Source organism: Diorhabda carinulata, chromosome 3 (genome assembly GCF_026250575.1).
Source record: "Diorhabda carinulata isolate Delta chromosome 3, icDioCari1.1, whole genome shotgun sequence".
NCBI lineage: Eukaryota > Metazoa > Arthropoda > Insecta > Coleoptera > Chrysomelidae > Diorhabda > Diorhabda carinulata.
In genome coordinates this window covers 29,754,518-29,769,952 of record NC_079462.1, presented here as the reverse complement: position 1 = coordinate 29,769,952, position 15,435 = coordinate 29,754,518, and the positions used below count along the sequence as shown (strand labels likewise).

General features: G+C 31.7%; 1 protein-coding gene across 5 annotated transcripts in view; it reads right to left on the bottom strand.

Annotated features, from left to right (window-relative positions):
* Nucleotides 1-15,435, bottom strand: part of LOC130891242 (5-hydroxytryptamine receptor 1-like) — a 309,855-nt gene that overhangs the window by 62,628 nt on the left and 231,792 nt on the right. For all 5 annotated transcript variants that reach the window (XM_057795859.1, XM_057795858.1, XM_057795860.1 and 2 more), the window contains 4 exons: nucleotides 14,078-14,315; nucleotides 9,252-9,481; nucleotides 3,840-4,213; nucleotides 2,000-2,264 (listed from right to left, as the gene is read on the bottom strand). In XM_057795859.1, the coding sequence (XP_057651842.1) occupies nucleotides 2,000-2,264; nucleotides 3,840-4,213; nucleotides 9,252-9,481; nucleotides 14,078-14,111 (903 nt within the window). In that variant the 5' untranslated portion in view covers nucleotides 14,112-14,315. The remainder of the gene's footprint in view (nucleotides 1-1,999; nucleotides 2,265-3,839; nucleotides 4,214-9,251; nucleotides 9,482-14,077; nucleotides 14,316-15,435) is intronic.

Sequence of the window (15,435 nt, the reverse complement as noted above, 5' to 3'; positions counted from 1 at the left end):
TGATAAAACAAAACTGAGTCAAGCAGCTTCAGAAATGAAAATCCTGCTCAAGAACTTTGACTTATGAAAAACAAAGGAAAAACTAAATTAACCGTAACTAACAAATCCTCCTATCCAAAATCCTGAAGGTCAATGGGTAAAAAGTAGCCAAGATAAAGCCAATCTGTCTGTCAAACACTTGAAGTCTTCAAGTTCAACCCCTTAGATAAAAACTGAGGTGAAAGATCATTTCTCAATTTTGTAGAAGGTTGTCCAAATCATTCTTATACCTATGTTAGTTAACAATTCTAGAAAAATTAGTGATAGGGAAGATAGAACCGATTCTAAAAGTCAGTCAACTAATACCAAATCATAAATTTGGATTTAGGTACAACATGCCCTTATAGAACAAGTCCATAGAGTCACAAAAGTGTACCATTTTGTTGAAGACGAAAAACAAAGGTCGGTTACCTTTTTAGATATTGCGCAGGCATAATACATGATCTAGGACGTCAGATTATTATACAAAATTAGAAAACACTTCCCGCACAACCTTTTCCCAATCTTAAAATCCTACTTACAAGACTAACACTCTCAGGTCAAAAGCCAAGATCACACCACAATTCAACATCGAATTATGTCAATTTATCTTATTTACACAGTTGATTTTCCCACACACAACAACGTAACTACTGCAATCCTAACTAACAAGCAGCTAATATACAAAATATGAAACTCATCTGGAGTTGTATTCAACTATGGGGCCCTGCATAAAACTGTAATATAATAACTCTAGAATGAAGAAATATCTCAATACTCCCAGAAATATGTTCACCGCATTGAAACTCACCCCAACGCGTTCGCTCTACCTCTAATGAGACCTTCTACCTAGCGAAGGTTTAGAATCAATTTTCCATCTTGTGTAGTTAACCTCTATTAAACTATATTTTATAAGTGAAACGAAATTATCACTGGACAATTTTCTTACTAGATAACTTATATATATTGATACTATCATAACTGAGTTTGAGTCCTAGAGTCCTAAAGAAAGAAGATTTTATTTGGTTTCAAGAGATCATGGAAAGGAGTTCAATGTTTGTAGCCATTTTCAGACAAACTTAATATTGACTTGAATATTTTATAAGTGATGTTAACGAGGTATATTTGAGGTTAAAATTTTATGGACTGTTTGAGGTTATGTCGAATGTAAATAATTAATATATAATAATAAAAATAATAATAATTATTTTTATACATATATCTTACTTCATTCTAAATTGAATAATATATTATCATTAAGTTTATGGTAGATTGTTGTATTTTGCAACAGAATAATAACTTCTTTCAAGCAGAAATTCCTTGTCAATCTCCGGAACTTATTAAATGTATTTGCCATTTTTAATTCTAAAGGTAGCAAAGGGCAAACGTTAACTGAAAACGCCATAGGTTACCATCTCTGTCTCAAAAATTCGAGCTAACGAGTGTTTTATAAAAAGGCCAGTTAGTTAAAATTGTAAAATAAAATATCAAAATTAAAACATAATCACATTTTAAAAATGCAGTTTCTCAAAAGCTATTTAAAATTTCGTATTTAACTCCCTACCTGATGAACTATTTGCCATAAAAATATGGACAATTCGAAGGTCCATAATCTGAAGTTTAGCCTATTTATAATTAATGTATGAAATAATTGAAGAATATAATAATATCATACTACTCAATAGACCAATTTTAGTAAGATATACAACAAAAATATTATTTTTCATTTTTAATGCATTTCAAATAATTGAATGTGTTATACAGTCACATCTGAATCCCAGCTTTGTTTTTATTTCTATGATATTCATTTAATCGTAGTATGCACGTATTTGTCTAAATAACATTTTATATCTGCTCCCATTTAATTATTAAGTTATCAATTTATAACTTGTATTTATATTTATCACGCAACTAGGTTTGAAACATCAAAATATTGTGCTCGATTAAAGTAATCATAATATCGGTTAGTATAGTTACTTACCATGGTATTTGTACTAGCGGAACTAGATCGATGATTTATCTTCGCGGGATTGCCTGGTGATGGACTTTGACTAGAAATTTTGTTCTCCGGAGGTCCTCCGCCGTTTTTAACGCTGATTTCCAAATAGCAATGACTCTCCAAATGACTTTGCGCTCGTTTTTCTTCGTTAACTATTCGACGAGCAGCTCGAAATATCTTGTAATAAACTACCATCATCACAGTTAGAGGTATGTAGAAACTACACATTGTGGCGTACACTTGATACCTATGAAAATTAAGAAATAATCATAATATGAAGTTTGAATTACAAATTTTCAAAAAAGTAATCCTCACAGAGCTTTTGTGACTTTCCAGGAATGATTTTTATTTGTATATCCGATTGTTTCTAACTAATATTCTAGTCGAAAACATGCCCTTTGGATGAATATATAAGTTTTTTTTATCTAATGAGAAAGCTGATGCTTTTGTGACCGGAATATACTTTAAAAGAGCAGTTGGCAACATTTGGTACTCCCAATTCAACATTCTACCATTACGAAAAGAAGGAATAGAAATATTTATTCCCAAGTAATGAAATGATGATAATTTGAATGTTTTTGAGGAAATATACGGCAAAATACGCGGAGGTCTCTTATGTAACAAAAACAAGCCCCCTCATTCGAAGAAGCTCTTGTACCTTCTCCAGTTTATAGTGTTAATAAAGTTCAATAAGTTCTGAAAACGAAGAAATTTTCTAAGAATTGTAAGAATTTTTTGACAGATCTACTCAATATACTGACCTCATCAGAAAAATGCTCAATGTAGAGTTTGAGTTGGGATGAAAAATGTCTATGAAAATACACTTTTTACATTCTCACCAAAAATTTTTCCTGAAAAAATTGATAAGCTTGATAAGCGCTACCAAAGAAAAATTTTCACTTTTGGTCTTTAATTAGAGACATTCGGGACTCCTAATATAGGAGAAATGTGAAACGGTCTAAGAAAACATGTTTTTTAGTTCGGATAATAAAATTGAAGATTCATAAATACCCAAGGTTCTTTATTCCTCACAAAAATATGACATGAATCAATTTTTTTTACCTTTCTTATTCATTTTTTCTATAAACGTATAATCTTATCCAGGAGAAGAAAATATTAATTTTTTTGTGGGTAGTGTAATCAGTAGGTAAATTTTATCAGGTTCCGATTAGCTAAAACCAGTTGTTTTGAATAAGTTTGGCTCTCAGTTATGTTATAAAATCATTACAAATAATTTTCGTTGTAGTATAAACTGTATAGAAAATTTTTGAGAAATGTGAGGTTTATAATGCAAAAATAACCCAATTTTAAGTGTTGACAGAAACTTTACCGCTACAGATACTTTTGATAAATAGACTTCGGTCATCAATTCCCAGCTGCGAAATAAAGAGAGGTAGATTATTCGAATATTAAAGTTAAGGAAAGACTATCAAAGCATTTTTGACATGGACTAGAATTTTATCTTCGATGAGTACGAAACAGTGACTCCGTGATTAGAAATATTCAGATATAAAGTATCATTTATCCCGAGTTTTTACCTTCCGTGTAGTTGAATTCACATTAACGTCGTAAATATTAGAATAGGTTGGAAAATAGCTACAATGTAGAGCCTGAATTACTACTAAACTCAAAAGAGGTTAAGTACCACAATGGAAAAAATTGTATTTAATTCGTTTATACTAACCATGCAGTAGTAAAATATCTAAAAACTTGAAACTATGCCGCTTTAAGACCAATTTAAATATCATACGATGAAATTATTACATTTTGGGATATTTACATTATTGAAAATGTATATTATTAACTGATATCACTCACTCACCCAAAGTCTTGTGACACTAAGCACACGTTTGATGTGGGACGCCCGTTTGCCCCCATTTCCGAATGTTCGTTTCCTAAAATTAATAGCGGCGGTAGAGAAATACACGCTGCGAAACACCAAACTAATATCACCCACAAAATCATTCTTTTCGGTGTCCGTTTTACCCCGTATTCGAGAGGTTTTGTTATAGCGTAGTACCGATCTACACTTATCATACACAGGTTTAGAATTGATGCCGTACAACTGAGCACGTCGAAACTGACCCATAAATTGCACATAATCTCTCCGAATATCCATTTACCATTGATTTCGTAGAAAGTTGCCATCGGCATCACCAAAATAGCCACACAGAGATCGCTCACAGCCAAACTGACCTGAAAACAACAGTAAATATTCTCCTAAGAATATGTTAATATGTTAAATATTTTCTGAATATATCAACATCAACTTAAAGATTGGATTAAGAAAGTATTGATTTATTATAGGTTATCATGAAATTATTTTCTAATTTTCATAGTAGATGGTGTTCGAGGCGCTATATCGAGTATCACTAGCGAAGTGTCTCGAACCCATGCTACAACATCCCGCAAGTGGAATCTGATTGGTTCGTGAGATCACGTGGAGTGAGAACGTTACTTGATAGGTCGGGTTAAGATAGGTTAGGTTAGATTAGGTTAAATCAAAATATGATTTGACACTGACAATACATTATGGAATATCAAAATAAAAAGATTTACATTTATAAGCCCTCTCCCTACTGTTTTTTTGATTGGATCGATAGTTGCTACTTGCTTATACACTTCTTTCTTACGATTAAAAATTACAGAATGTCTTTCTACAATCTGTCCTTTTCGGGTGCCTCATATATAATACATAGACAAAAATACATCTACATACTTTTATTCTTTTTAATTTAGTGAGTTGAAAAATTCTGATGACGTTCTAAAGATGACGTGATCTCACGAACCAATCAGATTCAAGTTGCGGAATGCTGTACGTCTCAAGTGGAATTTGAGGTTATATTTTTCTGGATAGAGTTTGTTGGTCACTGCTTTTGTTAAAAGGTATGGACGTTTAAATATGATCAATATTTATGAAAAATGCGCTGATTACTCTAGAAAAGGCCATAACGAATCATTTTTTTTTCAAAACATGCGCAACTGAACTTTTTCGTAGAAATATCGACGAAAAATTTGACTCTCTTGACAAGCTCTCAACTGTATTTCGCTATAATGATATAGTTTTAATGGATGCTATTATTTATTTATCAAATTTTGGTTGGCTTTCCAGATTGAAAGCATCTTTCCATACTTGAACCGGTTCTTTGACGCAATATTAGTTGTCTTCGATTTCGTATTTGACAACGGATCCTTTATTAAGTGAATTGTATCCACCACGTAGAGTATTCTTTATATAGTTTCCATGATCTACTAGAAAATGTATTCTAGCTTTTGACTTCTTTGAGGAAGCTACTTTTCATTGAGTTCTGAAGTCGACATCAAGGAAGTACTAGATTTGAAGGAAATGGAAGTGAAAGAATATTATCGATAACAGAGTGGTGTGGGAGACAAATTGTTGAGGAGGTCAATATCCACCATAATGCCATTTGGTGAATCATTATACTTTCAAAAAGACGTTATTAAATGGAATACTTGATATGTAAGATTTTGTGATTACTAAGTAATTCAATTAAACGATAGATAAATGGAAGAGCTATCAATATTTTTGATAACGGAAAGCTGATGCTAATATTGCTGATTAATCAGTAATTTACCAACTTCCAAGCACGCGGAAAAGTGAAATTTACAGTATTCTTTCAATAATTTGAACTCCAAACTTTATTTATGAAATATTAGCATCAACACAAGTTGATTTTCGAGTTTTTAATTGATGGGATTTGAGTTTTCGTTAACGAAATGAACTTAATAACCTAAGAAGAGCAATTATCAAAACTGGAGTAGCAGCTTCCCCAACTTCTTAATTAAAACAAACTGAATGATGTTAGTTGATGGAGTGTAGCTGTGAGTTTGTTACCCTTGCTTTATTTTTCCCCATTCTATCTAACAAAATTTCACGCCTAATTGTTTATGTAAATCCGCTCACAAGCTCAAAATTAGGTTTCAACGTTTTTATTTGTCTTTCATTTGAAAATAAACGTGAAATTTGATTCATTGCATGTACATCCAAAATATTAACATCAATGTAAATAAATGGATTATCTAAAGCACGTGCTACAGAGTTCGTTATTGGTACGAGTGATATTTTGAGAAAAAAAGTTGCCAACAGAATTAAAACTTAATCTGAAATGATGGAAAACAATATTATATTTTCCATCTATTGAGAAATATATCACGAAGATAATTCAAAGATGGAGATGAATTTAATATTTCGAATATTGGAATTTATTGGAAACAATAATATATCAACTAAATTGATATGAGAATTATATAAATAGTGGATTAATCGTCACAATATTATTTATTATAAAAACTATTTAACTAAGTACACCTCCACACCATTTTAATATATCATAGTGGTAAGCAAAGTGATACAGAATGCGATTAATGAATTTTTAAAGCAGCAGTTCTTAGTATGGCGCAAACACTCAAGTATAATGGGACTGGTAAAAAATGCAGAAAATAATTTGCCACCGAATAAATCGTACCGGCATTGAAGACTATTTAAAACCCCGATGAGTGTTGTTAAAGTAAAATTGGGTAAGTTGAAGACAAGGAAAGGTGCAGATGACCTGCAACCCCAAAAACAAAAGAAAATGTTGGAAGAATAAACATATTACGTCAATTATGCGATTGATTATTTGAGGGCTTAGTGAAGAATTTTAAATTTCGTTGAAGGTCCTTGTTACGCACTTATCAAGAGATAATATACCAATGAGGCGAGTGGGTGCTAAATTTGTTCGAAGACTGATGAATCAGTTGAATATGCTTAAGATTTGTAGAAGCCCATCTTTGAAATGATAGCTAGTAAATGAGATAATTGTGTTGAATATTTAATTCATGGATTAGTAGAAACAAGTGTTTTTTAATCTAAGTTGAATTTTATTTAATATCTGAAGTACACCTCGTACATGATCTATAATTATAATTTACCATGAGAGTGTTGTTGATCTTTTGGCATGAGTTTATTGCCTAATTGCTAAGTGCCAGGTTCATGTTAGCGGTAAAAAAAGATGATGGATAATGCGAATGGAGTGTCACTGACGTTGGAAATTTGAACGTAGATAATTGTGAGAACTTCATTACACTAAAAAATTCATGCAACCAATTTTATTTTGTATTTAGAAATTTATCTGAATGTGTGTATGCGGGATAATAAGTTTTTTACCAAATTTCTCGTATTTAATTTTTAGTAAGTAGGTGAAACTGTATATACGATTAGCACAAGGGAAATTACGTTTAAAACCTCAACACTCTTGTTCTGTGGAATAGAATCAAGTGATTTGCAAGATAGGTTTTTAGCTCCAGAATGATTCTCTTAACTAGTTTTGTCAAAATAACGTCTCAATATATTTTTTCGAATATTACTTAGGTCATTCAATGTCAATTCAATCGACCAATAGTTGAAATCGACCTCCATAAAATTGGACGAGCTCTGGTCAATACTCGTAGATTCTCTTTATCGTGAAATAAAAATTTACCTGGAGAATTTTTTTTTTTTCGAAAACTGATTCAACAACCTCTCCTATTTATTTTTCAAATATCTGGGAAACTATTATGAATACAAAAATGAGCTTGTTTCGAAGGAGATACTTGGAGCTATAGAAAAAAAAAAAAACACCGTGGAAGAGATCCGAAAACCGCAAAACGTAGAATTTCTGAAAATCGTTTAAATGTAATTTTGACCCAAATTTTGAGAAATGTATACCAGTGTGAGCATTACACGTCGATAGTAACCGAAAACAACTTAAGAGTGGTTTGTAGTGACTGCGCAACCGACACCGGTTTCAGTTTTGGAGGCATCCGTATAGAGAATTAGGTTGAAGGATTTTTTTATGCAGCATTTCTAAGAATACTCTCTCTACAAAGACACCAGGGGATTCACGTTTATTGTAAACGGTGAGTGAGAAGGCTACTGTGTGAATATTATTAATCCAAGGGGGAAAAGAAGTAAGTGGGCAGGTCAAGGAAAGGTTGGTAATTTTGAGTAGAGAAGCGAGCAATTGAGGGATAGAATTTACAATTGTTAGTGAATTAGTAGGAAGGGATGTGGTGGTAAGTGGATTCGTCTCGTACACAATGTTTTCTAAATATTTTCTGACATAATATAATAATAATTGTGCCCTTTGCTTTTATTTCATCTGTCTTGAGAATCTTAATGTAATTATTTTAAAAACAGACACACTAAAATACGATAATGCACCATCCTCATAAAACCAAATATCATAAAAATTCTTACCAAGAGCTATATTTACTTGTAACTATATAATTTACTTGTAACTATAAATGTAAAAAGTCCGTACCTGTAACTTGTGTGTTAAGTTTTTTACAAATATTTCCTATTTTTTTAATAATTTATTTTTACAAGATTGTCAATTCAATCGTATATAGCCAATTCCAGTTTTTAGAAGAAACTATTTTATCGATTTCTCACTCAGATTTTGATTCAAAATAATTTTAAAACGATATTTCCTTCCATCGCCTACTACAGGAAAGAATCACAAGGTAACCTGAAATCCCCGGCAGGAGACTCTTCCTCAGCAGTGGTATTCAATAGAAAAAGTTTTAGCAACAAATAAATTTTTTGAAAAAATAATAAATTCGCATTAACTGCGTATACAAAAGAGCACAACGCACAAACCAGTTATACATTAAAAACAACTTAGACTTCTCTATATATATTAAAGATAAGGCTGGGACTTATCTATGGAAATCCGGGACGGTTACAGCTCTTAACTGGATTCCCAGATGTTAGAGTTGAGGTTGAGTTTGAAGTCTGGTGATTGTTGTGGAAACTCCCAACCTGGCAGATGTAGAATAGAGCAAATATAATGAATAGAATCACCAAAAATTTATTAAAATTTACTTTTGCTTGAAGTGTAGACAGGTAGAGGGAGAAATAGAATCAATTTCGAGTTTTTATTGAATTTCTTGAAAAGAGTGGGAGGTTGATAACAAATTAATTTCCTCAAAAACTCGAAAGTTAGAATAAATAAATCAGAAGTGACTACTTTGCCAAAAGGAATATTCAAAATGGTTGAAGAAAAACGTAACAAGCCGAATGGCATGTTACAGGTAATTTCAATACATTTCTTGTAACATACTTCACTACATTCGATGTTTCACTTTTTTTTATAAATATTTTGTAAACAAAAATCGGAATATTCGCAGGTAAATTCACTTTTCAAATACATTTAACATTATATATACGGTATTTTTAATAAATTTGACTCACCAAGAGATAGTTACAGGGTCTCCTCAATTTTCTAACAAGACATACAGCAACGCAGACTAATATATTGCCGACTATTGTACCAATGATAATAGAAACAAGAATGAGAGATATGATTATACTTTCCACTTGATTATAGCCCGATGTATCTTCCTGAGTTACATTTTTTGTATCGTTAATAATCGCCGGTATCACAGTTGTAGACGTCGCCATACGAAAATTCTCTTCTGTACCTGGAAATAAAAACAAAATGTTCTGCACAAACCATATTTTTTCAATTGAATATAGATGGAAAATGAATTGAATTTGATCTGAAAATATGGCTAGCGAGCTCTATTGACATTGAAACGAAAGATACGATCAGAAAAAATAAAGAATCAAATTATATTTGTATTTTAAATGGGTTGAGTTACCACCGAACAGCAGACTACCGGAAAAGGTTTCTCGCTGTGTGCGTGGATAGTTTTTTCATTATCCTTATCATTTCAAAACTATGTGAACATATTTTCATACAATAAACTTTGACTATCATCAGATTTACTGTTCATAATTTGTCAGAAAAAACTTTGTCTTCCATATCATTAACGATTATTTCTTTATTATTTTGAAACTAGCCATTGATTGCTTAATTTCTGAGCTCCAATTTTCTATAGATGGGCAGTCGGTAGGTAGTAAGACAAGACAAAGGATGATGGACCATGAAGATCACAACATGGCGATCAAGTGAGACTAGATAAAAAGCAAGTAGACCGTGAACCGCTGGCTTGATAATATTAACACGGTAGCATGCCAACATAGAAGCTCACTGAGTATGAAAAGGATGCTTGAGAAGAATAATATATTGATGCGGGAAAGTGGTAGATGCATGGAGAATTCTATTTATCCCTGAGATAAGCGACATCCTACAAAACCACGATATTAATCGTTTAATCAAAGCTCGAAGAATTCAATGCGTTTCACAAGATGGTGCTCCAAGTCAACACAAAGAATGCTGTGGGGGTCGATTGTTGAGGAGGACAAGGCCTAGATGCAAAGGGCACAAGACAGAATAATGTAGAAAGCATTTAGAGATGCCTTTGTCTAGAAGTGGATGCATATTAATTAATGTAGAAGAAGAGTGTTAGTGAATAGGTTTTGAAAATAACAATTTCTTCATGAAACCACATGTGGAATAATTTTTGTTCTCTACAGAATGCAAAAAATGGTAGTAAATGTTTCACTAGTTGAAATAAATTACGAAAAAATGTATCTAAAATGGAATATTTCAATCCATTAGAATTTTACAACGAAGATTCAGGATACTACGATCGGGATATTTGTTACTACATTATTTTATATTAGGGTGTTCAAATAATCAGTGTTACTTTGGCCAAATTCAACCATCAACTATCTCATTACTTCTAATGTATCCCTCTGTATATTGCATTGAACAGCATTTTCAGTTTTGTATTATAGTGTATTCTCTTTGTCCATCTTAAATTGTGGTAATCATGTTTTTTACAAGGATCTTCATTGCTTGAAAGGATGAGTATCTGAATTTTGACATGAGTGGGGTACTCATTGGGTAGATCTGGATTGAGATTAGAAAAAATTATATAATAACAAATTCATTTTCGTGTCTGATTCTTTTATTTTCTATTTTACCATAATCAATTGAAAAATATATATTTATTTCCCATATTTCAACCCTTCATATATCACGAGGGAAACGCTCAAAATTGATCAGAATTAATACCTTTAAGTGAAATTTAAGATCAGCTCAAACCTCATACGTTTCATTGTCGATTTTATTAACCCATTACTGGCGAAGATATTTTATCCTATATACTGGATGTTGAAAAGGGGGTTTTCGCGCTTTGAAACGAATTCGACACCGTTAGTGTCTAATCTAAATTTCGGAGAGAACATTTATATGTTCTGTTGGCGTAGAGTGTTCATAAAATTAGAATTTATAGCTAACGTAATAGTTTTAATGCCGCTGCTTCCATGAGAAATACTTTGAAAGCGCAGAAAAAGGAATCTATGATCTTTCGACGATTTTATATGCAATCAAAATATACCAATAATCTTGAATTATCATCCGACAGGAATTACGAATTAATTCCAAATAAAAAAAAGTAAAAATAGCAAATAACAATAAAAAAACAGAATGAGTATCCAATTTACTGTACAAGGTGACTAGATAGGAGTGCAGAATACTGTATATTGGGAACCATTAGTTGTAGAGACTGTGAAAAATATTTTCAAATTTTCTTTTGTTATCAAGAAGCGGAAACGCCATTGAAATGATTGTTTCCTAAAATTCTCCAAGTAAATCATCACACTAGAAAATTGAAAGCAATCATATGAGTTTTTTTTTTCATAAACATGTAAGGGATTGATACATTAATAGGCTAGTAAAAACCATGTATTGATTTAACATTCGTAGTCTTATCTAGTGAGAAAAATATTAATTTCAGTTATTAATTTCCCATATAATTTTACAAAGATGCTATTTCACCATAATTTATTGAAATCTATTTCCATTTTTAAAGATTTGTTGATGAAATTTCTGATAATTTTCAAATAAAAAAAAAATTTTAGCTACTTGTGAAGAAAGTGTTATTTGTGTTCACTGTTCATACAAATGAGACTTTGAAACTAATAAAGTGCCTTTTACAAATGATAAAACTCTCGATATGACTGCGATACATTTTGAAATACGGTTCAAAGAGTATATAAAGCGCAATATGCGAATCGGCGTTTACGCGATGCGATAATTTTTCAGTGTTCAGTCCGAAATTTGCTTAATTCCGACAGCTTTCGACCTCTGTTATGAATACAGTCGGTTAGGAGAGTGGAAAACAATATTGTACAGGTTTTAATATTTAGTATGATAGCAATATATCTTGCTTTTAACTATTTAAGCAATTGAATTAACTTGATTAAGTAAAATAAATAAGGACAAGACTATTAATCGATTTGTAAATTAAAGATAGACACCTGCCCTATGTTTATTAGGAGTTATACATATAATAGTGGTAATCACGTATGCCTGTGAAGCATTAAAACAAACATGAAGAAATTAGAGGCTCAGAAGAACATAACGATAAAACAAGCGTCTAATATCCACTGGACCATGAGAAGCAAAAAGATATTACAAGATTATTGGATATTATGTATAGCAGATCAAAGAATTTGCAAACACAACGAAACGAGGAATTAAATGATCTCACCAACTGTACGTGAAGATAACAGAAAATGCGGAAGATCCATGAGACGATTTGATTATAAGTTTACTTCAAAATACATGAAACCATATAAAAAGACACGCATTAAAACAAAAAACTGAAAAATACAAATCCTTCCTTGGAAAAACTATCTTAGGACTCGAGTCAAACCACAAAGGTAACACACGATAACTCAGTACTTCATACGCACTTGTATTGAATCTTTTCTCTTTACAGAAATAAGAGTGTATAGCTACCGAGGTTAACCCATCACAAGAAGATAAGACCTCCTGGAATCTCACATGGAGCGAGAGGAATGGACGATACGCGTGAACAACGCGACGCAAATAACGAGGTCTTGTAGATGTCAAGGGTTGTCAAAAATCCTGTTTAGCATCAATTAGAAGATTTTGTTTAAATGTTGATGTCTTTTCCACGTGCGTATGTGTATGAGTAAATTTTTTATGATATTAAAACTCAACTACTGCACACAATGCGTTTTGGAGTCAGATCATATGAATCAAATTGAATGATTGAATCATGTGCATTTCTGAAGAAGGATTATAGTCATTGGATGATGGAAATTATCACGGTAAATGGAGAATTTTATCCTGAATTATTTGGAGTGATCAGGTTAATTAGTGGTCTAACCAAATCCTATATCCGAGGTTTAATTTTTGATGAGGTATCTTAGATGGAACTATTATAGGTCCATATTTCTTCAATCAGCTGAATGGTGTTTTTCTGGTAAATTAACTGCTTATTTTATTGGATGTGTCCTTTGATTGCGACTTTTCACAATTATGTGATATATTAATGAGCTTTTTTGATATTTGAGGGCGAGAATAAAATTTATATTTATATATACCTACTATTCTATATATATTATTGCCACAGGTTTAAATTCACTACGAGTTTCATAGAAAAAAAATTGCTTTTAGTTCCTCAGCTCTATCGATAATATTAATAATTAGAGAACTTTTTAAATCTGAAAATTACACCACAGTCTTATTTTGAACATTACAGTAAATAGTATATTATATTATAAGGACCAAAAGTGCATATTTTTTTTACGAGCAATATTTGCAGTTGGAGCGCAGTGCAGCCGAGTGAATGCAAAATTGCGAGTAAAAATAGGCACTTTTAGTCCGTATGATATATACTATTTTTTCTCCAACCAAGTCAAAATTAAAATAAAATTAGTTTTATTCAAAAATCGTTGATAATTTGGTAATAAATTTGGACACCTATTAATTATAACAGCGATAGCAAGTCGGTAGTCATGGATATCTGGTATTATTGGTAAATATCGTTTGTCAAGTAGACGTCAGTAGACGTACTAATCATATAATTTTTGTAGTAGTTTAGTAGTACTTTTTCAATCCTAGGATTAAAAGTGTTGCTAAGCAACGAGCAAATTTTTGTACGGTAAGGGAATTGATGGCTTTTGCACCTGAAAATAGTACAAAAATGTCAACATTTTTTGATGGTTGGAGAAAAAAATTATTTTACCCCAAGTCTTCGTGACTGATACATTACCAATATGGTACCCTGCATTCTTATTTAGCCATCCTGCGACTTATCATCAATATGATTATAACTATCATTGGATGAACTTACTATAAAAATTTTCACGCCATTGTTCAATATGCATCAGTGTCTTCAGTTATCTCTGAATTTCCAATAAACAATCATCACTATTGAACCAAAATACCAGATCATATCTTATGTTACTCCAATTGTGTTTATTTCAAAATTTGGTAAATTTCGTCAACGCTTTAGTATCCTCTAAGTAGACTATGATTAATTACAGCGATATCTCTCCGATAGCCATTCTCAAGTTAAGCGATGCTGGAGTCTGAAAAGAAATTCAATTTGTTAATGGGATAGAATTCGAATAAAACTTTTTGTTATTGAGATGAAAAGGCCGAAACTAGTGAGTAATAACACAAGTTTAATTTGAAAAATCTTCTCTTCTGGTTGTAATAGTGATGAGAAGAAGAGGATGATTTATTTTTCAAAATAATACAAATTTACCCAAATTATTCTGTGGTCAAGAAATCTGAAACATAAATGACAACCATTTTATACATTATCACAGTTAATCCAAAGAAACATGGTTTGTTAGACGCAAGTTTGAAATGTGCACGAATTTCGTATCATATAAAATTAGTTGGTGCATACAAAAGTTATTTGTTCTTTTATTTCACAAACTATCTATGCAGTTGCCCTTAAGATGCTCATTTACATTGTCGCGGCAGAAACCTTGTGAGAATGCATATGTTGTACCTTCTTAGGGTTTCGAATTTTAGTAATAGTAGGTAATATATGATTAGTGCAACCGACGGATGTTTTCTATTATATCTTTACTACTTCTTTCAAGTAGTTACACCGTAGGAAAAATAACAGTTCGTAGCCTCCTTTCTCGTCAAATTATTCGTACTAGATTGGTAGAATTGGTAGTTCCATGACAAAATTTGATTTGATTATTTGTCTGCTTGATTACTAAATCTGTTTTCTCGAAATATAATTAATTAGTGGAGTAGTCGAGTTTGTATTTGTTGCTAAAATTATTGTTAAGAAGAGCTCTATTGTGCATGTGTTATGATTTCCGATTCTTAGCAGTCTTCTCATTACTTTTTGTCTGTCATAAATTGAGAAATTCTTTAAAAAAAAAAACACAAGGACCTTCCATTATCCTAAGTCTGTAATTCTGCTTTCAATTAATCCGCTTTTCATATCCTGATCATGGACTAGTTAGAATGCTTTTCTATGATAATTTCTACTAAAGTTGAGTCTAGGATAACATCTATTGCCGATAATAGACAAGTCTTCATAATCCCTGTGAAATTTTATATAGAAATTCCGATTGTCTTTAAAGTATTGGCATGTAACGTTTGAATTTTGATGGTTAAGTCCTTCTTTCTAACGATATAACTAAACTGTTCCCTATTCTGGAATCAGAGTATCCAAACTGT